General features: G+C 48.1%; 1 protein-coding gene across 3 annotated transcripts in view; it reads left to right on the top strand.

The window, feature by feature from the left end:
- YARS1 (tyrosyl-tRNA synthetase 1) overlaps positions 1–26,812 on the top strand; it is an 80,385-nt gene that overhangs the window by 22,297 nt on the left and 31,276 nt on the right. For all 3 annotated transcript variants that reach the window (XM_068116464.2, XM_068116466.2, XM_068116465.2), the window contains 4 exons: positions 9,763–9,938; positions 10,059–10,188; positions 10,411–10,491; positions 13,335–13,427. In XM_068116464.2, the coding sequence (XP_067972565.2) occupies positions 9,763–9,938; positions 10,059–10,188; positions 10,411–10,491; positions 13,335–13,427 (480 nt within the window). The remainder of the gene's footprint in view (positions 1–9,762; positions 9,939–10,058; positions 10,189–10,410; positions 10,492–13,334; positions 13,428–26,812) is intronic.

Here is a 26,812-nt window from a genome sequence, read left to right as displayed (position 1 = left end):
AGTGAAATTAAGAAGAGACTGAGGGAAACTCAGAGGGAGATAAAGGAGGAAGTGATGGATTACGTACAAAGTCTGTGCTCAAATCGTGATGATGTGCTTACTAACCAAATAAAGAGTTTGCAGGTGGCAGAGGAGGAGCGAAGACGAGGTGCCGAGGTGAGTGGCGATATTCTCGGAAATGTATATGGTGTGAGGAGAGATTCAGGGGGCTTGGGTGTTGGTTTAGACCCGGTGTTCGTGAGGGACCAATGGTGAGGTGTATGACTGGTCCGGAGTGTATGGAAAGAGGAGGTGTGCAAGGATGTCCGACTATGGGGAGTGAGAGGGGTATTGGTGAGCAAGGGTGTGCGGGTATGGAGTGGGTAGTGGGTTGCGGAAGGGCGACCCAGGCATCGACACCAAGAGGGGTAGTGTTTGGAGGGACGGGGGATGCACGGGAGCCCCCCGGGAATAGTGTACTGTGGGGGCCCGAACGGTTTGGTCCCGCGCTGATCCCGCAAGGAGTGACGCACGGGGTCCGGCCTTCGGGCGCCCACAAGGTCCCACTCGCGCCGTATGATGGCAAGAGTGATCTGAGGGCGTACCTGGCGCAGTTTGAATACGTGTGTAGAGGCAACGGTTGGAATCCGGACGAAGGTGGAGTACACCTTGTGGGAGCACTTTGCGGTGCGGCGGCGGAGGTGCTGACAGCTTTACCACCGGGTGCTCTCACCTGCCAGCTCTCCGCGCGGCCTTAATTAATCGTTTCGGCATTGAACAGCAAAGCGAGCTTGTTAAAGCTCAGCTTGCTCAGCGCAAACGCAAGCCCCAGGAGACAATCGGGGAACTTGCCCATGACATTCGCCGCGCAGTTGGAATCGCACACACGGACATGGCAGCGAGTTCCCAGGAAAGCCTGGCGCTGGATCACTTTATCCAGGCTCTTCCGGATCTGGAGCTCCGACAACAGCTCGCCATGTGGCGCCCGCAGACCATGAGTCAGGCGGCCGACGCTGCAGCCCGTTGGGAAGCAGCGAGGCCGCTGGCCCTGGGAGGCGAGCGCCACGCAGTGGCGGTGCATCAGGTAGGGCCCGTGATGGGTGGCGGCCCCCCTAGGGGGCCCGCCTCGGAAGGGGGCCCTGACCTGGGGAGCATGGTCCGGAGGCTGGTGGATCGGTGCCTGGCGGGGCCTGGACCATGGCAGGCGGCCCCAGCAGTGGCACCCGGTAGTCCACGGCAAAGTACACCAATTTGGACATTCAGGGGGGGGGGGGGGGGGGAATTTGGAATACCGGAGGCAAGCACCTGACCAGGTGAGGTGCTATAATTGTGCTCGGCTGGGTCACTGTGCGTGGGAGTGTCGAGCCCCCCGCCGGGACGGTCCCCGCCAGCCGATGCCCTCAACTCCGCCCCGTATCGATCGGCCTAGCCGACCTCAGACACCCCCCCGCCAGGGCCCGGGAAACTAGAATGTGCCGGGCATGCAGGGCGGTGTTCGGCAGTAGGGGGTGGAGAAAAGCCCTCATTGACGCGACAGGTCATTCATTGTGGCCAAATTGGTACAGGTAGCCTCACAATTTGATGCAAAATTGCCGGCGTGGGGGTAGACGCCGTTGTGGACACGGGAGCCAGTGCCACGATCATCAGCCCCGTGATCCTTAATTCGAGTGCAGGCGGCTGGGGTAAAATCCAGCGTCTGGAAAATCATAGTTTGCAGCTGGCTACCGGGGCAACGGCTCCGATCATAGGGCGTGGTTTTGTCTCAAGTTGGGGTCGGTAAAGAGTGAGATAGAGGTTTCGGTGGCGGAGGTGTGCGACCCATGCTTAATAGGGTTGGATTTGTTGACTGCCAGCGGTTGTAAAATCGACTTGAGCCGGGGGATCCTGCAAGTGGGAGTGGAAGAGCTACCATTGGAGGGGGTGAGCACGGCCGAGAGGGTGGAGCTGGAGGCTCCTGAGGCCGTGACCATCCCTCCGGGGGCCGAGGCCATAGTGCCGGCCCGATGGTCAGCTCGCCCGACATGGCAGGAGTCCTGCGGCCTGGTCGGACCGGTGGCAGCGCGATCCATACCTGGTTTAATCGTGGGCCTCACCCTTGTAAAAACGGATGGGCCGGTAGTGGCCATTCGAGTAATTAATATTAGTACAGAACCACGCACTATAGTGAGGGGCACGAAGGTAGCTGGCTGCACCCCAGTTAGAAAAGTCGCGTCAGTGAGGGGCGAGAACGTCCAGCCGAGCCGGCCCCAGGGGGAGCCTCCAATAGATAGTAGGAATTGGCCCGATCCCATTTGCGAGATGGTAAATCGTAGTAGCGTAGAGTTGGGAGGTACCCAGAGGGAGGCCTTACACTTACTGATTGGATCCCATTTGGATCTCTTCTCCTTGTCCCCCAAGGATATTGGACGTACGGGCCTGGTGAAACATCAGATCCACACCGGTGAGGCCCGGCCTATTCGTCAGCCCGCCCGACGGCTCCCTTGGAACAAGAGGGCGGAAGCTGACAAGCAGGTTGAAAAGATGCTCGATGCAGGCGTCATCGAGCCCTCGGGAAGTCCCTGGATGTCACCTGTTGTGCTGGTCAAAAAGAAAGATGGGACCACGCGGTTCTGCGTGGACTATCGCCAGCTAAACAACGCGACACTCAAGGACTCATATCCCCTGCCAAGAATTGATGACACCCTCGATGCCGTTGCTGGCTCAAATTGGTTTTCAACGTTAGACCTCAAGAGTGGGTATTGGCAGGTGGAGATGGATAGGACAGGGAAGGAGAAAACGGCATTTTCCACAGGTAAGGGGCTGTATCAGTTCACTGTGATGCCGTTTGGTTTGTGTAACGCCCCCGCCACCTTTGAGCGATTAATGGAACATGTACAAGGCGGCATGCCATGGCAATCATGCCTGGTATACCTGGATGACGTCCTAGTACATGCCAAAACATTCCCCCAGGCTTTAGCTAATTTGGACCAGGTGTTCGGGTGCCCCAGACAGGCAGGGTTGAAGCTGAGCCCGAGTAAGTGCACCTTGTTTGCAAGAGAGGTGGCCTATCTAGGTCACGTTATTGGCCGTGAGGGGGTAAAAACAGACCCAGGCAAAATTACAGCGGTAGAGGAGTGGCCCGCACCACGTACCATCAAGGAGGTGCGGGGATTTTTGGGACTCTGCTCCTACTACCCCCGGCGCTTTGTGGCGAAATTTGCAGAGTTGGCCCGCCCCCTCCACCGGCTTACGGAGAAGGGGAAGCGATTTAATTGGACAAGGGAGTGCCAAGAGGCCTTCCTAAAATTGAATGGGTGTTTGACATCCGCACCCCTTCTAGCTTACCCCACTAGTAACGGGACATTTACCCTGGACACGGATGCAAGCCAGGAAGGATTGGTCGCAGTTTTGTCTCAGACACAGGAGGGCGTGGAGAGAGTGATTGGTTATTATAGTCGGGCCTTAAGTAGGCCCGAACGAAATTATTACGTAACCCGCAAGGAATTATTGGCTATTCTGGCTGCCATGAACCATATCCGGGTGGAAATTTTTGGTTCGAACTGACCATTCCTCCTTCCAATGGCTCCTTCAGTTCAAGGAACCGGAGGGCCAAATTGGAAGGTGGTTGGAAAAGTTGCAGCAGTACGATTTTAATGTGACCCATAGGGCCGGGAAGGCCCATGGTAATGCTGACGCACTCTTTCGGCGTCCTTGTCTGGGGGAAAACTGCAAATTTTGTGCGAGACACGAGGAGAGGGAGCAATTGGGCGATTCTGCCCCGATTCTCGTCGTCCGGGCAACCCGGGTGAAAGGGCCAATTTTTACACTAACCGCAGATGAAGAATTCGGAACTTTGGCATGGAGCACGGCCCAGCAGGAGGATCCCGTCCTGGGACCGGTGTTCAAATGGGTCAAATTGGGGCAAAGACCAAAGGGGGAAGAGGTCACCCCACCCGGGGCGCAAACCAAGGCGTATTGGGCTCAGTGGCAGACCCTGGAATTGAAGGATAACATCTTATATCGCAAGTGGGTGGAGGTTCCCTCTGAGAGAACTTCCTGGCTGGTGATAGTCCCTGACAAATTTAAGAACGTCATATTACAACAGGTGCATGGTACCCGCTCCGGCGGCCATTTGGGCAGGACAAAGACTACATCTCGGGTCCGCCGGAGGTTCTATTGGGTTAATATGGGGCGCGACATACAGGACTGGTGTCGGAGATGCGACGCCTGTTCTGCCAAAAAGGGACCAGCACGGAGGATGAGGGCCCCCCTTCAATTACACCAGGTGGGGGCCCCCCTTGAGCGGGTGGCAATGGATATTCTAGGACCGCTGCCCTGCACCCGCCAAGGTAATAAGTACATCCTTGTTGTAATGGACTATTTCACCAAGTGGCCGGAGGCCTACGCCCTCCCCAACCAAGAAGTCAGGGTTGTAGCGCAGGCCATCTAGTCCAGTCAATCTATGACCGAAAATATGCTAACCTCAAACAAATTGCAAAAGAATGTATTTTAGTTGTTTCAATATAAGAACTGTTTCCTACATGACATATAAAAAGTCTAGAAACATTCAGCTTGGGTAACATTTTCAAAATTAGGTTTTCCTTGACCCACCCTGTATGTGGTTTTTAACCGCCTTGATATGAAACAGTCCGATTGTTATCGAATTTGATTACACATCACTGTGTTATCAGATTATCATTTCATCTATTAAACAGCCTAATCTCATTTCAAATAAACGTCTTCATAATGTGGACTACCTTTTTCACTTTCCTTTGCCTTAGGAATGTCTATGTTTCCCCGTGAAGGTCGGCTTGAAGGTCAACAGAAGGTGCATTTGAACAACTGATGCCACGACAGTCTCCACATCCAACTGAACACTGCAAACCATGTTTCTTGCAGTTGCAGCGTCGACTGTCACAATCTGTTTTACAGTTACATCTTATGATCTTCAGTAGTTTCTCTGGTGCTGGAGGCAAGTGGGTACGGATAGGCTGAAGTCTGTCACCGGCTGTAATCCATCCCCAGTCCTCTGGAATCAAATCCCCATCTTGCCCTATCCACTGCTGAACTTGCAAGTAAACACGCTGACTGTGGTGTCTGGCTGCTGCTGACGTTGGCGGTAAGACATGAACATGGACAAATAAGGTATTGGTCATGACTTTGCTGCAAAAGTTCCTGCACCTCAATAGATCCAAGCCTTCCCCAGGATTACCATTATACAGACAGGTAAGTGCTTTCTCCCCAGCCACAACGACTTCCTCCTTTGATGCCTTTCTGGAAAATACTTCAGCTTGGTGCTTGAAATGAGGGTCACTTTTAAGTTTTCTCAATGCAGCTCCCTTTCCAATTCCATACAAACGAGATGTTGTATCACATCCTGTTATGCTATGAACAAATGGGAGCAAACAACATATTTCAGGGCCAAGTCTTTGCTTGATGCATCTGATGTTCCACACACGCTTTTTCTTAACAGCTGTTTGTTTGGCCTCCGACTTGAAGTAGATATCTATTGAGCAGATGTCTGCATGGTAGCATAGAAGCACAAGAAGATCGGTGTCTTCTCCAACTAATACTGTCACGTTTGCAGATGCTGATGACACTGTAGTCCGGACAATCAGCAGGTCAGCATCCCCAGTAGCATGTAACGTCTTGATTCCCTTTTCTTCCATCTTCTTGCTGAGCAGATTGATGAAACGTTGTTTGTTTGCAGAGTTGGTCAAAAACTGCTGCTTCTTGGATTTGAGATGCATATCCTCTGTGAATCTGACTTCAGGTCCGTATGTTCCACCAGTGCGTCGCATGTGAGCATGGCCTTTTGTGGATGGGCCATTGCAATACCCATCGAAAACAACTGTGGGATTTGAGTACTTCAAGACATACTCTACATACAATTTGCAGAGGGATGCAAAACTAGATCCTTGGGGCCATGGTATGCGTTGCAGCAGAGAACCACCGTCAAAAACATGATGCAGATCTTCTACGTTTGGTGCTGGCATGTCATATCCGGCTAAAGTCCATATTGCATCTGCAAGTGCTGGCTTCTGTGCCTCTCTGAGGAGACCAGATGAGTCAAACAATGAAGAAGGAAAGCTACAGAGTTCATAAGTGAAGACTTCCGAGATGTCATCAAAGAGGCCGTTAGCTGCTGTAATTAAACGTTGAAACAGGAGCTGAGGGTCAACCTGTACTGATTCTCCATCTATCTTCACTGCTGTCTTGGCTCCAAGGGTTACAGCTTGGTTTGCCTTCTTAAAGGTGTAGCTCTGTACATTCTGAGAAACCATTGATTTGAGGACACGAAGGCCAACTTATTTTGCTCTGTCAACATTTACACTTGCATCTGCTGTCACACCAGTTGCTATGTTCCGAAGGGTTGGATCCTCTGCAAATGGATTTCTATCCTCAAGGAAAGACAAAATTGTCTTGGTGTCATTGTAATCTCTAGATTTTCTTCCTGGCGTGTCTTCTTTGTGCTGTTCACTTGTGTAGAATTCAGTGTCTGTAAACTGCTGCATGGCAATGTTGATGTCTGCACAAGCTGGTCTGGAGAGTAACCACTGTGCTCTCTGAGATTCTGACATTCCGTGTCCTCTAGTCAATCCACCTGTTGTTTTAATGCTTCTCATTAAAACCTGCTCTATTACAAGATCTGTAGATAAGCCAGCCCAAAAACGATCACTTCTCCTGAGTACATGGTGTCCAGATTCAAAGCAGGTGTACACTTCAGGGTGATCTGCTTCTAGATTTTGCATATTTTGCAAGTACATGTAAGCTGATTTCACATATAAATTGTGTCCAGCAGCAGCAAAATACGGCAACATGTCTTGCACAGACTGAAGATGAAGATGCCAGTTCCCTGTACGTTCTGCTTTTATAAACTTGTGGAAATGCAGAGATGCAGAAAATAGGGCAAAATGGAGAAGATTGTCATGGGGACCGCAAGGCTAACCCCCGCTCTCACAGGGAAAATGGCCTTAAAATGCATGTTGTGTTGTTGTTTGTGTACATATATATATATGTAATCAACGACATAACAGTGTGACGAGCGCTGGTTTTGGTTTGTAATGGCGGGAATGATGGTCTGGGTGGCAGACAGGCTGTTGGTTCCTTGCGGGTTATGCGTTTTTTACCGTGTGAGACATAATCCGTGGCTGGTGCTCACCATTAAAGCTAGGAGGTGCCTTGATCAACTTAATAGACGAGTTTGGTCCTCATTGGTTAGATCTTTTTTGCAGTGTGCCGCCCTCTGGCGGTAAATAAGTACTGCATGCAAATCGGACCTGGCAGGAGTAATGCCCTGCCGGTGGATTAAGGGGTCTCACTCCTATTAAGAGGAGTGGTCCCAACTGTATGACCATGCATTGTGGCCCTTCGGGGGGCATGATGCATGCGTTTGAATGACCATGCGCTTCCCCCTCGGGGTTGAGGCGCATGTGTATTGTTATGGGGACAGCCTTGTTGACGTTGTGCCTTGACCATGGGGTCAAGGTGCACGTCCAAGGCTGTTCAAATGTTTGACTTTTTACCTTTTTTCATAGTAAAAAAGGCAGGGCTTCCCTGTGGCCCCCAATACAGGTAAATAAAACTGCATGCAAATCGGACCTGGCAGGAGTAATTCCCTGCCGGTGGATTAAGGGGTCTCACTCCTATTAAGAGGAGTGGTCCCAACTGTATGACCATGCATTGTGGCCCTTCGGGGGGCATGATGCATGCGTTTGAATGACCATGCGTTTCCCCCTCGGGGTTGAGGCGCATGTGTATTGTTATTGGGACAGCCTTGTTGACGTTGTGCCTTGACCATGGGGTCAAGGTGCACGTCCAAGGCTGTTCAAATGTTTGACTTTTTACCTTTTTTCATAGTAAAAAAGGCAGGGCTTCCCTGTGGCCCCCAATACAGGTAAATAAGTCATCGTCGGGACGGCATGGTGTTGAAGTCGTGGGGACTCACTCCTATGGAGGAGGGGTCCAATTGTATGACCATGCATTCTGGCCCTTTGGGGTCAGGATGTATGTGTTTTGATTGACCATGTGCTTCAGCCTTTGGGCTGATGTGCATGTGCATGCCAATGGGACAGTCTTGATGGACAGTGTGCCTTGGCCGTGGGGTTAAGATACACGTCCAAAAGCTGTTTAAATGTTTGATTTTTTTTTTAACTTTTTTTTATTATAAAAAGGCACCTTCAAAAGGGGCAAATAAGTCCGAAATCTGTATTGGTGGCTCTGCTGGATGTTTAGCCAATATGGACCAAATAATGAAATCTCTGTCTGTCGACAGAGTGGCTGGACTGAGGCCTCTGGGACGGAGGTGACGCTTTGGTCTTGGACTTCAGTCCACAGGAGATCGGGACAGCGCTCGTCACGCTGTTATGTCATTGATTATTATCTCCGCCGATCGCACCGCACCCCCTGGTTTTGGTTTGCACTGGCGGGAACGATGGTCTGTGTGGCAGACAGGCTGTTGGTTCCTTGCGTAACCCATGATATGAAAGGTGTAACCATACTCGGAACACCACACTATTTTTACCATTTTTTAAACACCCCCACCGGCACCGGCCTTAATGGCATTTTTCAGCCTCGTCGTGTTTGCTCTCACCAATCGCTTGTTGTTGTGTTTGTTCTCACCAAAGCGCCCCCCTGAGTCGCCCAAGCCTGAGTAGCCGTTTTTGTAGTTTTTAGGCCTCAATTACGGTGATGGTGGAGAGAACTTCATGTTTGGATGTTTAACCCAGAAGGAATGCATCATGGGCACCAAACTTAAATGCACACATCCGTCACCCAAGCGCAACAACAACACAAGTTGAAGCCGATGGAGAGCGAGTGCCATCAGTTTATTTTGGACTGGCAGACAACCAGTGACTTGTTCATACAATCATTGGCTGCACACCTTCCAACCAATAAAAGGTATTCATTAATATGCCCTCTTGGGCAACCCAAAACCTCGGATGTACGACTGTTCCATTTGCTACTTTTGGTGAGAAAAGCCATAATGGCATGATTGGAATCTCCCACGATGAAGCTGATTCTGAGGGCCTGTCACTCACTCACCGCAGACAGGTTGGTGGTCTTTCTGTCTTCTACCGACTCCTCTCTGGCCTTCCCCCCCCCCCCAGCTCTCTCTGGGCTCTGTACCCCAAATATTCCTCCAGGTCGCACAAGATTTGCCTGCAACCCTCTTATGGTGAAATTGCCAAAATCAAGACTCTCTGCTCACCTTCACTCCTTCATTCCTCTTTACTCCCGCCTCTGAAACAAACTCCCTCACTCTCTTCAATCCCTCTCTTCCCTCCAGGTCTTTAAAACAACTGTTCACCACCATCTCTTATCTTCCCCCATCCAAAACCTTGATATTTTCTATCCCCGTTAATTCACTTTTTTTGCAGGATCCACTTTTTTGAAATACCGACTTCTTTCCTGGAAGTTCGAGCAGTGTCCATTTCTTTTTTTTCTTTTTTTCCACTGCCACCCTTCCCCCTTTCTCTGCACCATCCCTCCCACAGATCTCCCATTGTCCCTGTTCTCTGCTGTTGTACTTGTGTGCTTCCCTCTCTCTCCCCATCTTGTCTCCCGCTCCCTTTATTGTATGGTTTGTGTGTCCGTTTTCTTTTGTGATTAATGTTAGCTCTTACATGAGCCTCGATCTTGTATCCAAAAAAAAGAAAAAAGCCCAAATCACTCAAAGGGATATGCACTTCAGGTAATGTATGGTAACATAGGCTCGATTCCCACACACTAAGAGCCTGATGCTCCCCTCGTACTAGATTCCACTATCGTACTAATTAAACCCCTTTTTTTTTACCTTTCCAGGTAACTATTCTCCTCGCAGACCTGCATGCTTACCTTGACAATATGAAGGCACCATGGGATCTTCTGCAACAGCGTACACACTACTATAAGGTGGTTATACGGGGCATCCTTACCTCTATTGGCGTGCCCATCGACCAGCTGCGCTTCGTCAGTGGTACTGACTTTCAGCTAAGCCGGTGTGAATCCAAACCTTTTAAAATGTTTTTAATTTGCAGAATCTTTGGTATTAAGTTGTGGTGTGGGTTTTTTGGTCAAAGTGCATATGTTGATGCAACACATGTTTTGTCCTCCTGTAGAGAATATACCCTGGACGTTTACCGTTTGGCTTCACTCGTCACTGAGCACGATGCCAAGAAAGCTGGTGCTGAGGTTGTGAAGCAGGTGGACCATGCTCTACTCAGTGGTTTGCTCTACCCTGGACTGCAGGTGACATTTCGTGTGTGTGTGTGTGTGTGTGTGTGTGTGTGTGTGTGTGTGTGTGTGTGTGTGTGTGTGTGTGTGTGTGTGTGTGTGTGTGTGTGTGTGTGTGTGATAGAGTGTGATAGAGTGTGATAGAGTGTGATAGAGTGTGATAGAGTGTGATAGAATTGTGAGGAACAGAAATGAAAAAACGAGATGTGTATGTGTCTTCACCTGGCTGTTACGCAGGCACTGGATGAGGAATACCTTAAGGTGGATGCACAGTTTGGTGGTGTTGATCAGCGAAAGATCTTCACGTTTGCGGAGAAGGTCAGCGTTGTTTTGTTCGGGTTATCATAACTTGGTGATTCGAGCTCCTTAAGCGACCTGTTTTCGTTGGACTCAATATGAAAGTTATTTGAGTTGAAACACCGATGAGGGAATATCGCTGAGTTCTTGAGGTTTGTGTTTGTGTTTGATGAGCATTGCGGGAGCACCGGAGAGCTATGGTGGTTACACCACAGGAGAGCATTGCGGGAGCACTGGAGAGCTGTGTGGGAACACAGAAGCTGCAAGAGACCCCCGGAGAGCTATGGTGGTTACACCATAGGAGAGCATTGCGGGAGCACTGGAGAGCTGTGTGGGAACACAGAAGCTGCAAGAGACCCCCGGAGAGCTATGGTGGTTACACCACAGGAGAGCATTGCGGGAGCACTGGAGAGCTGTGTGGGAACACCGAAGCTGCAAGAGACCCCCGGAGAGCTATGGGTTGTAGCACGAGGGATGGTATCCGAATGGAATCAGAACCAGCATTAACGTATTCCAGCACAAACTCTCGAGCACAAGACCCCAAAGCTATGAACACTGCAGGGAGGCCAGAACATGCACCAGAATGAACAGACCCAATGAACTGACCTCTGTTTCTCCTTTCAAAGTCCCGCCGCGTGGGTTGAACACACTCGTGCAATGTGCTGATTGGACGTCATCTGGTAATGGTTGGCATGCCTGGCATCCTTCCGCTCACCCCAGTGACCGCGCTGTGCTGCCCACATTTTGTGGTGCACCAAATGGCTGCTTACTGAAAGTAGAGCACCATATATGGACAGAAACGTCGTGGAAAGTAGAAAAGTGCAGGGAGGTGGGGCGGTGGTAAGCAGGGTGCTTCGAAACAGATATTATGGCGGAAAAAAACGAGAGGTTTCTCCACACTTTGCTCGACACTATCTCTTTAATTACAGGAATTACAGCACACTTGTACTAAATAAACCACCTTTAGAGGCCATTTTTCCCCGCAAAGCGGGGGTTGGCCTTTTTCGGGAACCGTGGTTGTTGTTGTTTGTTTGTCCCCTTTTTGAAGCAATGTTTTATGGCCGGATGCCCTTCCTGACGCCAACCCTTTTTGCCGCCTTTAACGACAAACAGGGAATTACCAGTGAACTGGTACTCAATTAGCCGACCTCGGAAGGATGACAGGCTGAGTCAACCCCCCTGGCGTTAATTCAGCGATCGACTTGTACTGACATGCACAATTAAATAACTATTCTAGGCTATGGCCCATTTACCCTGTATTCCAGATCCATAACAACATTAAGATGTTAATTATGATGTGAGATGTCAATTCAGGGAAGCGACTTGTTGGATTATAATTTATATTTTTGTATCGGTACTGGGTGGCATGACGGGGATGGGAGGAGAGGAGGGGTGGAGGGCATAAAGAACCACGGCAAAGAGGAAGAAGAATGCATGTGTTGCGCACTCTAAATGAAAACCACTGATGTGGTGTATGCTTAGGATTTAATTGTGGTGTTGATGCTGAAATGTCCAGCTTGGTACAGATACAACTTTATACTTGTCTCCAAAAGTTCTTGACCTGATATCACGTACCGGAAAGCAACAAACTCTACTTTTCCTTTTAGACAAGTAAAAATTTGAGAATTTTCGAATAGTGTAGGAATTTTGTGTTAAAAGTGATTAAACAAGTTTTTTAGGATAATTCGAGGGTGCTGAATTCAAAAATGCTGTTTAACCGGTTCAATTTTGGAGTCTTAACCTTCAAATTGTAAAAAACAAAATGCCCGCCATTTTCAGCATATTTTTTGCCATAACTTGCATTTTAAGCAACATAGAAGGCTCAAAATAGTGGCAATACCCATGTTTGTGATGCTGAGGATTCCAAATTTACTGTTACCTAAGTTGTAACTAGTTTGGTTTCGCTGCCATGTTGTAACACGTGCCGTTAGAGTCCACAAGATCACATTACAGGCCTTGTGGCAGTTACTTCTTCCCCAACTCTACAGTTACTTAGACGAGCATGATAAAGAGTTGAAGGAACAACTGCAGAGCACTTTGCAATCCAACGACTATGATTTTGCAGAGCTGCTGGATACATTCTCTACAGAGGACTTCCGTAATCACATGGATACCTTTAGTCACAAACTACAGGAAGACAATCCAAATTCTCAGTTCTGGTGGCAATATATGGACATGGTAAGCATTCTTTTGCTTTTCATCAGAGCACAGCGTGATGGTGTCTGGGACCTCCACATGTATGCCTTCAGGAGGATGCTACCTTTCCTCTTTAGGTATGACCACACTCATTATGCTAGATGGGGAACCATTTACCTGGCAGAAATGAACTGCCTTCCACCAGAAGTCCTTCAGGAATTCCAGGCAGGAAATTCTGATGAAACTTGGCCACAAGCTTCATATCTGATGCATAACGAAGGTGTATTTACTGCATCAAAATCTGTACTCATTAAAGGGTTGAAATCGGGCCCAACCTACAGGGGGCGCTAAAACCATGACCTGTAAACATGTATCACTGTAACCAGCATTCTATTCTGCACATGAATTGATATTTCAAGCCATTGATAGGGCTTCCATTTAACCAATCACATGACCAGATTCTGCACATGAATAAAATTTCGATATTTTTCGACATCTGTGTGAGTGAGCGAGTGAGTGGTACAAAGAGCTTTATATGTTACATTTATTTTCCGTTTGTTTTCAAGTTTGCTGAACTGATTTAGTCGAGAACCTGAGGTTTTATGTCTGGCTTGGATTTGTGGTTTTTTTTGTTTTTATTGCCAACTAGCAATGGCCTCTAAACATAGCTCAGATAATGGGAATACACCTGAGCACACATGGTTGATCCCCATTGCTTTATACCACAGTACCTGCCAGCGCTGGGCTATGACAAGAGAATCCACTTGATGAATCCGATGGTTCCGGGTCTCACGGGAGGCAAGATGTCCTCGTCTGAAGAGGTGAGATTAAGGGTTTGCAGCATCCACTCTGTCTTGTGTCCGTTCTTTCTAACCGTGGAGCACCGGCTCATTCTCTCGGCCTGGCCGCTTGTACATGTACACGAACGTACTGGAGGGACCTGTGCAGAATATTTAACTGTGAATTGTTGTAAAAAGCAGACCTACAACATTGTCCCAATAGTAGGTTTAATTCAGTTTCGATCTCTAGCAACACCTGTAAGAAATCATACAAGCATTGTATCAGTATACCGTAATCATAGAAGTAACAATGGATTAGCAATTAGTGCAAGCAAGCCTGGAACATCTAGCAATACGCACCATTCGAGTATGCACTACCACACAGAATAAATGTCACAGGAATGTGTCGGAGCGATGTCCGTCCGAGTTCTTATGGAAGCCTCTCAGTGGTCGGAGACAGCATAGCACCGGGGTTCAACTTAGACACAATTTCATTACATTCTCCCCACCGTTAAAACTACACTTCCGCTAGGGCAGAAATCAAGCTAGCAGCACATATCATCAGTTAGCAGCAGAGCAATATCAATGAGCAGCAGTTGTCAGTCCATGTCAGTCAGTCCAACCATAGCGGTCAGGGCGGCGAATTTCTCTCCCGGCACGTGTCCGATAGACACCGGGTACCACATCCCCGAGGCCGGAATCCCCCGCATCGGAATGTCCGCCTAAATCGGGTAATGGCGGTGGCCCCACAAAGCCATACGGATCGGGTGCATGTGGCGATGGAGTAGCCGGTAGATTTTCCATTGTCAGATCAACTATACCGTAAGCCGGCTCGTCAGTATCCCCACATGGCGCAAGATGGCGCACCGAGACTGTAGACTCCCGTCCATTGGGCAACAGTACACGAGCGTGCTCGGGATTGGTTTGGAGAATATGCACCTCGTCGATGAGAGGGTCATATTTACTTGTGCGAACCGCGCGTTTGAGGAAGGCTGGTCCGGGCTCAGCAAGCCAGCCCGGCAGAGGACGGATACTGCCCGATCGACGCGGGTAGCGAAACATACGGTCGTGGGGAGTTTGATTAGTGGCGGTGCACAGTAAACTCCTGATCGAACTTAATGCCCCAGGTAGCGACCAAGCCCATCGGTCCAGCCCTAGTCCGCGGGACTTCAGGCTCAGAGTAATGGCTCTCCATATGATGCCATTAAATTGTTCCACCTGTCCGTTCGCCTGAGGCCTGTATGGAGTAGTATAGCTAGAAGCGATATTATGTTGGAGCAAGAAGTATCTCACATCTTAGGATAGGAACACCGCGCCTCGATCAGTGTGCACAAAGGCCGGATTCCCAAACATAGAAAACAAGTTCTGCAGACACCGGATAACCGTAGCCGCAGACATATCGCTGCACGGGAAAGCAAAAGGGAATCTGGAGAACTCATCAACGATCGTGAGTAAATAACGAGAACTACTCGAAGCCGGTGAAGCCGGCAGGGGTCCTTTGAAGTCCATTGCCAATCTCTCCCACGGCCGAGTGGCCTGGACCAGCGTACCCATCGGAGGATTGTAGAAACGAGGTTTAAGTTCAGCGCATACGGAACAGGTGCGACAGAGCCGACGAATATCCTCAATGGAATAGGACAAGTTACGACTGCGCACATAATGAGCTAAACGCGTCACGCCGGGATGGCACAAGGTGTCATGAAGGATGCGCAGATCCTCAAAGGAGGTAAGACTCGCACACACCGCAGGCCGTGACAAAGCATCTGCAACGAGGTTATCCCTCCCCGGGCGATATTTGATTTTGTAACAGAAATCGGCCAGTTCAATCCGCCAGCGAGTGATTTTCTCATTCTTAATGCGTTGAGCATGTTGCGTGTCGTACATATAAAGGCAACACTTTGTTGGTCCGTAATGATCTCAAAACATTTGCCAAGCAAATATGGCCGCCAGCGCCTAATAGACTCAATGATGGCGTACGCCTCCTTTTCAACATACGAGTGTCTTTGTTCCACGGAGGAGAGAGTCCTTGAAAAGAAAGCCACAGGCCGCCCCCCTTGAGAGAGTGTAGCAGCTATCGCGTGGTCCGAAGCATCGCTTTCCAAAACAAAGGACGTGTTTTCGTCTTTTGTCGACGGCGCCAGCTATGTCGGACTTCAGGCCATGGAAAGCAGCCTTAGCAGCGTGACTCATGGGGAACGCATCGCAATCGACAATTGGGCGAAGCTTCTCGGAAAAAATTTGAACCCACTTAGAGTAATGAGCAAACAGCCCGAGAGAACGCTTCAAAGAAGCTCGATCGTGGGGTGGGGCCATGTCGAGCAAGGGTCGCAGACGCTCCTTATCCAGAGCAATAGAGCCGTGGGTCACGGTGTACCCCAGGAGATCTATCGTTCGAACAGAATAGCGACATTTAGCCTCGTTCATAGTCAGTCGATACTTGTGCGCAACCTCGAGGAAGCGCTTCAGATTAGCATCATGATGTTCTTTGTCGTACCCACAAACCATGAGATTATCCAGATAAACAAAGACATCGGTTAAATTCTCCTTCGCAATGAGGTCGTCCATGGCCCTTTGGAAGCACGATACCCCATTCGTGACCCCGAAAGGCAGCCGGGTGAACTAGTACAACCTCTGTCCGGATTCAAACACCGTGTAGATGCGATCTGCCTCGGAGATTGGAATCTGATGATATGCACTACGTAGATCGAGAGTGCTGTATACCGAGTACTGTGCCACCTGCCGTACCAGAGAATCCATTCCTGGGAGCGGGTAGGCGTCCAATTGGGTAAACCGATTAATCGTCTGCGAATAGTCGATTACCATGCGTTTGCGGTGTGATTCTGTTTGAACCATCAAAACTTGGGCCCGCCAAGGTGACCGACTAGGTTCTATAATACCTTCCTTTAACAGCTGCGCAGTCTTTCAGCAATGAATTGCGTGTCAGCCTGTGAATAGCGTCGCGATTTAACAGCCACCGGAGTACAGTCAGCAGTCATATTGGGAAACAGCGACAGTGGTTCAATTTCCATCCCCGCAAGAGCACACACAGCAAGAGTATCAGTACCACCAAATTCCATTTCCAAATGCCCATGCCGCCGGAGAAAATCGTGTCCTAGCAAAACTTCTGCACATAATGCTGGTAAGACCATTAAATGCACATCCAAAAACATTCAACCCTTAATCACAAGCTTGAGTCGACATTCCCCCCGAGTGCTGAGCCATAGCCCTTGAGAAGCCATGAAGATTCTGCGTTTTGTCCCGAGAATCGGCCAGCCATGCTTCTGAACAAGTCGAAAATCGACGTAACTATCAGTGGATCCCGTGTCAATAAAGCATTTGCAAAAGTTCCTTCAATCATGAGTGGGATAACAGCGTGGGACAGGCCAGGTGGCCCTGCAGATGTCGAGTCATCGAGAGGTGGCGCTCGAGCCTCGCGTGTGGATCCGACGCCAGCTAATGTCTTTCGTGCAGTTGAAGTCGCTTGGAGGCCAGTCGAGCCGTCGGCAAGGGGTGCTCGTGCCACGCGCGGAGATCCCAGCTTTTGTGGTCAAAGTGGATCGTAGGTCGGTCGTGCCGCCACCAGAGGGTGCTCGTGCCACGTGCGGAGATTTGAAGCCAGCGTATGCGTATTTTACATGCAGGAGAAGTACATGGAGAAGAGGAAGAAGTTGTTTCTTGGGTTTGTTGATCTGGAGAAAGCATTCGATAGGGTTCCACGCGAAGTATTGACATGGGCATTGAGGAAGTTAGGAGTGGAGGAATGGTTGATCAGAGTAGGGATGGCAATGTACAAAAGAGCGCGCACAGCTGTAAGGACGAAGGACGGGAACAGTGGTGAGTTTGAGGTGAAGGTGGGAGTGCATCAGGGGTCGGTACTAAGTCCACTACTATTTGTAGCTGTGATGGAGGTGCTGGCTCAGAACGTAAAGGAGGGTTTACCGTGGGAGTTGTTGTATGCAGATGATCTGATGTTGATTGCGGAAAGTATGGATGGACTGAAGGAAAAGATGAACAAGTGGAAGGAATGTATGGAGACAAAAGGTATGAAGGTGAATGTCGGAAAGACGAAGGTGATGGCAAGTGGTAAAGCATGTGGTGAGGTAGAAAGAACTGGGAAGCGGCCATGTGCTGTGTGCAGGAAGGGTGTCGGAGTGAACTCCATTCAATGTACAATGTGCGCTGAGTGGGTTCATCAAAAATGCAGTGGTCTGAGAGGGTCATTAACCAGTGTGGCAGCTACATTCAAATGTAAGGTGTGCACAGAGGGAGCTGCAGATGGAGGAAATGTTGAGTTGGATCTTGGAGACGGCGTGAAGCTGGAAGGTGTGAAAACATTTTGCTACCTCGGAGACATGCTGAATGGAGAAGGTGGATCAGACTCTGCAACGGTTGCAAGAGTGAGATGTGCATAGAAGACGTTTCGGGAACTGAGTGGCGTGCTGATGAGGAGGGGAGTGTCGTTGAAGCTGAAGGGAAAGGTGTATGCTGCATGTGTGAGAAGTGTTATGATTTATGGGAGCGAGACATGGGTAATGAATGTAGAGCAGCAACGAAGGCTGGAAAGGGTGGAAATGCGAATGATTCGGTGGATGTGCGGAGTATCGTTGAGAGAGAGGAAGACAAATGATGAATTGCGAAAGATGATGGGAATAGAGCCTGTGATTGATGCTGTGAAGAGGAACAGGTTGAGATGGTTTGGTCATGTGTTGAGGAAGGATGAAAGTGACTGGTTGAGAAGAGTGATGGAAATGAATGTAGAAGGAAGTAGAGGACGGGGAAGAACGAGAAAGACTTGGCTAAAGATGGTGGAAGATGAAATGCGGGCAAGGGGGTTAACAAGGAGAGATTCAGAAAATAGGGCAAAATGGAGAAGATTGTCATGGGGACCGCAAGGCTAACCCCCGCTCTAGCAAGGAAAATGGCCTTAAAATGCATAATGTTGTGTTGTTGTACGCAGATCGGGAAGCCGAACCCGGAAGTGGACTGGGTGTCGAAAGAATGCCCGTCAAGGACGATTGAGACGCGTACCGTTGTGATAGCGCGACTTGTTTAGTCGGCGCAGTTAGCCTCATCAAGGTCGACCGCTCGGTGCGGGGCCCACGGAGAGGGGCGATTCCAATCAAGGCCGCGCGAGGCGCTGATTGTTTCACGGATGAAGAGAGAAGCACATTCAGCGTCGGGCGATTTTGCCGGCCCCGAGACGAACGGCAAACTTTTGCAAAGTGACATTTCTTTGTACGCAAATGACACGTCGCCTCCTTAGCCGGACAAACTGACCTGAGATGGTTCCGGTTCCCGCAGAAATAGCACTTAGCGTTACTTCCTGCCTTGGGTCCGGCTGCAGCGGCCGCGGTCAAACCCGGGTCGAGTTCCTCGAGCGCGTGGGGTGTCTCCGATTCCAACGGAGATGCAGCATCCTCTAGCGTGGCGGTAGCTCTCTCTGGTCGTGTTGATCGGGATATCCCTGCAGTGCCGTATGGGCGTTCATACGCCTCGGCTTGTACCTGCGCTTCGGTGTACACGTGAGATAACCTAAGGGCTGTTTCTCGTGTCAAATCGGCTTCTTCGAGCAATCTTTGTCTGACGACCTGCGATCTAATGCCTGAGACAAAAGCATCGCGAGCAAGGTCATCAGTAACTTGTGCATGTGTGCGAACCTCGGTGGTACAGTCCTTCAATAATCGTCGGAGGTCTTGAGCAAATTGGTCAATGGTCTTGAGCAAATTGGTCAATGGTCTCCGTGGGTTCTTGTCGACGAGACGCGAGCAGATATCTGGTATAGACCACGCTCCGTGTTTTGATGTAAATACGTTTCAGCTCGGCCACAGCAGTATCGTACGTAGCGCACTGAGAGATCGACATGTACACAGTATGGTTCACCTTGGACTGCAACACCGCAAGCTTCGTGACAGCGGTAATTTCCTCCTGCACATTCAGATGATTGGTCAAGAGTTTCAACCAGTGTAACAATTGTGCAGACGCGTCCGGCGCTTGGGGGTCCGCGCTGAGAATTGGAACTTGTATCAGCTTATGGGCCATGTTGTTCTCGTTCAGGACGAAGAGACGAAACTGAATTAATTGTTGTAAAAACCAGATCTACAGCATTGTCCCAATAGTAGGTTTAATTCAGTTTCGATCTCTAGCAACACCTGTAAGAAATCATACAAGCATTGTATCAGTATTAGTCCTTGAGCCAACCGGCCATATTTTGAAGTGAATGCTCCGGCGGGGGGAGTAATTCTCATTATGATTTTCCATTAGACCAATGTCTCAAGTGTCAGAAAAGGTGTGATGGACATCTGAGAACGGTAGCTTAGTGCCCGGATGGACGCCATCTTTGAAACCACCCAGCTCGAAAATGCCCATTTGGTGGGGTACATTGTTGCACGTGTATCTGGACTTCTATACTAGCTATCGATGTGCGGTTGACGACTAAATATACGTCCGATGTGTACCGTCTAAATAAAAAATAATATGAAGCATTTTGTTTGAGATTAATTATTATAAAAATCAATTATATCGAAAAAAAATCATATATTTTTCAATATTTTATTATTAGACTTGTACTTTTTTTAGTGAAACAACACTGGTATGATTTTCCAAATTATGCATTGTGCTACACCGTTTATCTGTCTATAAAAATAACTCAAAAACTAAAACATATCATCCACCACGAGTTTACACAAAAAATATATGAAAAGGCATGCACTTTCCACAAACCGAAACTATGTCAGTTGGAATTTCCCGCCGATAAATCAACCCACAGAACCCAGTGCCGAAAGTGACGTCAGTCTATTCTATATCTATATTCTATATTCTATATCTCAGTCTGAGATTTGTTGCGGTGACCTGATTAATTTCTGAGGGGGGGGGGGGGGGGGGGTGGGTGGCTTAAGAACTAAAAGTGAACATGTTAGATGGCGCCACATACAACTCTATTATAGAGTTGTATTGTGGCGCCATCTAACACGTTCACTGACTTGGATGAGTATGTCTATGTAAGCTGGCGAGCTTTTCGGATATCGGAGTAATCTAACGTCAGTCTTTTTGTTCTTTCAGCTGAGATGGCCGGTGTCGAGGCGAAACGGGCGAAGATTGAACCTGAGTCCGGAACGTGCATCCTGTGCAGCAAGAAGTCGCCACTCTCTGAACTAAGCAAGGCAGCGGGCAACAGTTCTTGGAAGACATTGTGTGACGCAGCCGCAGTTAGAAACTTTTATCCAATTCTAAAGCTAGTCCAAGAAGGCGCAGTTGAACTTCCTAATATTCCAATATTATACCATAGGGCTTGTAGATCAGACTTCACTCACAAAAACCACCTAGCTACTTTGACCAATGCAACTAGAAGTTACAGTACCGGTAATACAGAGGTCATCAGAATATTGAATCGACTCGGGCACGGATGTTCGTACACAGTTCTGGAAGAAATCGAGACAGCGCTATGCATAGACAAATTAGCAAGTGTGGAGAAAGATACAGTACCACTTCCGTCACATGTGCACCCTTCGGTCCCGACTGTATTAGCATTCGATAACATCGACAGGCTAGAGGAATCGCTGAGTGGTGGCGGAACATCGCATCGCGTCAACGGTATCATCGTCCAACCGAAGTCGCAGTCGTGTTTGCCGCCCCAACCTCCATCGGCAGTATCCAAAGCAGATAAGAAGCGATCTATCCCGTCATCCAGCGATTTAGTTCCAATATACAGCGGTGGGAAACGAGAGGGCCCACCTGCAATCAAGCCTGCAGATCTTTCTGACACTCTTGCAGGCGCAACATCCCTTGCGCAGCGCCGAAATCACGTATGGATTATGACTCGCATGCTGGAACCATGCGACCAGACAATCAGTTCGTGGACTGGTTTCAACATCATGACTAGAGATCGTGTTCAGGTGACGGAAGATGTAGTTGGCTACCTGCCGACTATAAACGCGCCTGCCACAGATATGGCAACAGTGCAAGAAATCCTCAGAGAAGCTCTGAACATCATGTCATCACTTCAGCTTGAGCGTATACCGGTGGTGCTAGACCAGGCACTATTTGCTAAGGCGACCGAAATAGCATGGAAAGATGTCGATCGATATGGAAGAATCGTGCTCATGATGGGGAACTTCCATACCATCTGTAACTTCATGTCGAGCATTGGGAAAATGTTTGGAGATGCAGGCCTTCGGGATGTAGCTGTTGAGTCAGGAGTAATCGCTGAAGGTTCCATCAACAGGGTTCTGGAAGGCAAGCAATACAACCGTGCTGTGCGACTCCACAAGTTGATGTACGAGGCACTAATGCGCATCATTTGGAAGGGCTTCCAGGTGTGGATAGAAAGCAATCATCCTGACAAGGAACCCCAGATTCGAAGCACTGACCTCAAAATTCGCAGCATCAAGGAGGATGTTTGCCACGAGACTCTCGCTGCTGCTCTCGATGATGATTCATGTGTACAGAGCTTTGACATGTTCGCGAAATACCTACATTTTCTGCAAACCAAACATGGAGACCTGGCTCGCTTCTGGATGATGTATATTGATATGGTAGAGACCCTGCTGGGGTTGATTCGTGCGGATAGAGAAGGCGACTGGATGCTTCACTTGGCTTGTGTCAGAAGAGTGATCCCTTGGTGTTTCGCAATGAACAAGGTGAACTATGCTAGATATCTACCAGTGTACTATGCACAGATGACGCAACTCCACGAAACATGCCCCGAGTTGTACAGGCATTTCAATCAAGGCTACTTCTCCGTACAGCTTAGACCAGGGAATCCATTTGCCAGAATCGCTGTTGATCAGACAACAGAAGAAACAGTAAACAAAGATACGCAAACAGCTGGAGGAACACGAGGTTTTAGTCTTCGACAAGGGGCTGTGTCACGATACTATCTAACTGCAGAAAATCGGGCTACTGCACTGAGGCAACTACGAGAAACTATCCTTGTGAATGGCAGCGACACATCTCACGCCAAGCACCCTGACTTGTCTACTTCTCGCATCAAACGTGATGAGTCTGGCGTCACAGCTATCTGTGATCTACTGGAAAATGACTGGACCAATCCATTCGCCGATGATCCGTCATGTCTTCTCAGTATATCTACCAGAGCGGCTGCGAGGGAGGACGTTTCTAATGACCTACTCAACACCCTGCAAAAGGGGGAAGCGGCATATCAAAGCTTCCAGAAACGTCTTGAAGAGGGAACAGGCTTTCATGACACATTGAACAAGCTAAACTTGAAGACCTTTGGTAAGATCAAGCAGAAAGTTGTGAAGGGCACAAACAAGGAGATCGTCCTGAGAGCTGACAGACAACTGTTTGCCACCATGATACTCATCGCCAAGACAAGGAACCTCGACATGCAACATGTCCTTTGTCACCCACTAGGGCCGTTACCATGGTCTTTGGCAAACGTTGATGGGTCAATGAAAAAAACGAACAAAGCTGCACTTGCGAAACACATGGAAGGTCTTGTGGAACCAGCCGAGAACGTTGACAAGCGAAGTGCAACAATAATTGATGCGATGGCTCTCATACAAAAGATGCATGGCGAGAACGACACGTTCGAAGAACTATCTGACCGCATCCTTGCTGCAGCGCTTCACGCTGGTCAAGGCAGTGAGCGCATCGATGTTGTCTTTGACACATACACAGAAGAATCCATCAAAGCAGCTGAGCGTGTGAACCGCGGTTCAAATGAAGGCATCAGTTTCAGCGAGATCAGACCCGCACACAAAATCATGAACTGGCGGCGTCTCCTTGCTTGCAGCCAGACAAAGGAGAAACTGGTTGTGTTTCTGGCGGAGTCGTGGAAACATGAAACAAATCGCGAAAAGCTAGGCAACAGAACACTGTATGTCACCTGTGGTGAAAAATGTCTGGTACTGACCCGCGATAGGTGGAAGTTGGTGCAAGCACTCGAATGTAGCCACGAGGAAGCAGACACGCGTATGTTTCTCCACGCAAAGCACGCCGCTACCCACTACAAGACGATCATCTTAGTGGCAGATGACACCGACGTTCTGATCATCAGTCTTCATCTCAGCAGAACCATCGATAGTCAGCTCTTCATCAGACGAGGAACAAAGGTTCGAGTCAGAATGATCGACGTTGGAAAGTTGGCTGCGGTATTGGGGTCTGGAGTTTGCAGTGCATTGCCAGGGCTTCATGCATGGAGCGGGTGTGACACTGTGAGTGCTCTGGCTAGCCAAGGAAAGATAAAGGCTTTGAAGCTTGTGCAAGCGAATGAGCTGTATCTTCAAGCATTCACAGATCTGGGATCTTCGTGGAATGTACCAACAGACGTCTTCAATAGCATTCAGGCCTTCACGTGTCAGCTGTACGCCAAGAACACGAAGATCGTCGGTGTTAATTCGCTCCGTTATCACATGTTCTGTGCAAAGAAGGGCCAGATCGAATCTGGACAATTGCCGCCTTGTGAAGACTCCTTGATGCAGCATACGCTTAGGGCCAACTATCAGGTGGCTATCTGGCGACGCAGCCTTGAAAACCTACCAGACGTCCCAACACCATCAGCAGGACATGGTTGGGAACTCGATGATGGCGGTTCGCTCACAATCCGATGGATGGCGGGTCTACCAGCTCCAGATGTCGTCTTGAATCTCATCTCATGCACATGCAGAAGGACGTGTCGACCGTCAGATTGCTCCTGCATACTGAATGGGTTGAAGTGCACTGTTGTGTGTAAGCTGCAGGGATGCTCCAACATGGTGCAGGATGATGCTATCGTGGCTCAGGATGCCAATGACTCTGATGGCGACTCTGATGATTAACTTTGTGTGCACTGTATATTGTATAGCATATGTTGTTCTCTATTATAATGCAGGCCAAATTGCCTGAAAATCTTTATAGACAGATAAACGGTTTAGCAAAATGTATAATTTGGAAGATCATACCGGTGTTATTTGACTAAAACATGACATGTTCAATGATACCTCCGCTTGCTTATTAGGAATATACATCGTATGGTGTTAAAATCAGCTCCATACGTCTTTCCAAACTCTAGTAATGAATAATTAATATAATTGGCGGCCATTTTGAAATCCAAGATGGCCACCAAAGTGCAGATTTCCTATGTAACAATTTCCGCCTGCTTATTAGATATCGTATGGTGTTAAAATCCTCTCCGTACGACATTCCTAACTTGCGTTATCGTCAGAATAGATAATGCCAGCGGCGGCCTAAGTCATTTTATGCCTCTTTACATTTATTTGTTGTAAACTCGTGGTGGATGATATGTTTTAGTTTTTGAGTTATTTTTATAGACAGATAAACGGTGTAGCACAATGCATAATTTGGAAAATCATACCAGTGTTGTTTCACTAAAAAAAGTACAAGTCTAATAATAAAATATTGAAAAATATATGATTTTTTTTCGATAATTGATTTTTATAATAATTAATCTAAAACAAAATGCTTCATATTATTTTTTATTTAGACGGTACACATCGGACGTATATTTAGTCGTCAACCGCACATCGATAGCTAGTATAGAAGTCCAGATACACGTGCAACAATGTACCCCACCAAATGGGCATTTTCGAGCTGGGTGGTTTCAAAGATGGCGTCCATCCGGGCACTAAGCTACCGTTCTCAGATGTCCATCACACCTTTTCTGACACATGAGACATTGGTCTAATGGAAAATCATAATGAGAATTACTCCCCCCGCCGGAGCATTACTTTTGGTCTGGCTCAAGGACTATATACCGTAATCATAGAAGTAACAAGGACTTTTTCGCTCTTTCACGAGCCTCGATCTTGTATACAAAAAAAACAAAAAAAGCAAACAAAAAAAAAAAACAATGGATTCGCAATTAGTGCAAGCAAGCCTGTAACATCTAGCAATACGCACCATTCGAGTATGCACTACCACACAGAATAAATGTCACAGGAATGTGTCGGAGCGATGTCCGTCCGAGTTCTTATGGAAGCCTCTCAGTGGTCGGAGACAGCATAGCACCGGGGTTCAACTTAGACACAATTTCATTACATGAATAATATTGAAGTTTTAAAGCAAATCGTACCCTTGAGTGACTAAATAAATAAATATTACGTTTCTGAGAGATGACATCGGCAGTGGCTGAAACTGACAATGGATTAAACTTGCACAAGCATGAGGAGCAAGACTATGTTGGTTCTGGTCCCTCTATCAAAGTTAATTAAATAAGTTGATTTATCAAGCAGTTAAATAATGTTGTTGCTTGGTTCTGGTCCCTCTACCAAAGTTAATTATATAAGTTGATTTATCAAGCAGTTAAATGTGTTGTTGCTTGGTTCTGGTCCCTCCATCAAAGTTAATTAAATAAGTTGATTTATCAAGCAGTTAAATAATGCTGTTGCTTGGTTCTGGTCCCTCTACCAAAGTTAATTGAATAACCCACTACTACCCCCCTTTAATTACCAGTTTCTGAGGCACTTTCACCTGTATTTATTGGTTTTTAAGACTGTGTCAATTTTACAGTTTGCAAAGGATTAATTCAAACTATCAAAAATATCACTCTCCTTCACACACAATTTTTTTGTTCATTATCTTCCACTAGGGCATTGCCCGTACTATATCTATATCTAAAATTATATCCCCCCCCCTCTATTTACATGAAATGGTTTGGTCCAAAGCGAACGGCTTCCGGAGTTTGGTAAAGAAATCGCCATCGCGTGCACAAACGCGCAGGAAAGCGAATGAATCGCAAATTCGTTTTTATTAGTTTTAAAACATAGTTTAACGCCAACATAGTTTGCAAACGTGAAATAAATGAATACGCTCTCAAATGTGCCATCCGAGGCAGAGTGTGTCCGCCACGTTCGGCACACGCGATAGTTCGCTGCTCTCTGATTGGTTGAATCGTTTTTTGGACATAGCTCGGTAAGTAATTGTCCGATTAATATGAAACCTTGAAAAGGCACATCCTCGGGTCCCCAGCAATATACCTGGCAAGTTAAAAGTATATCGGACCCGTGGTTGTCGAGAAACAGCGGTCACAGACAAACAAACGTACAAACGTACAAACAGAGATTACTGGAATTATAGATAGATAATTAACAATTTCCATGATTATCAATGGCACACGCTCCTATTCACCTCCAAGGCCTTCATCCTCAGTTTGATGGAGTGCTGATCACCCCTTTGGGCTGGCGCCCCTGCCTCGCGTCTTGCTCAGCTTTAAAATGAAAACCCAAGGCCTTTGAAATTATCGGAATCTCCTGTGATGAAGCTGATGAGTTTCGATGGGCCGATCACTTCGCCATCGCAGACAGGTCAGTGGTCGCTCTGTCTTCTACCTCCTCCTTTCTGGTTTTGCACCCTCTGCTGTTTCCGTGCTTCTTCCCTTCGCCAGGTGGCTGCAAGGATCACATGGTCCACTACCACAATCAACCCCCTTGTGATGAAACTACCTAAATCCAGGAACACTGCTCACCTCC

Source organism: Myxine glutinosa, chromosome 5, assembly GCF_964187855.1.
Source record: "Myxine glutinosa chromosome 5, kmMyxGlut1.1, whole genome shotgun sequence".
Classification (NCBI taxonomy): Eukaryota; Metazoa; Chordata; class Myxini; order Myxiniformes; family Myxinidae; genus Myxine; species Myxine glutinosa.
Note: the sequence above shows the minus strand (reverse complement) of the source record. Positions and strands in the feature narration are given on the sequence as shown.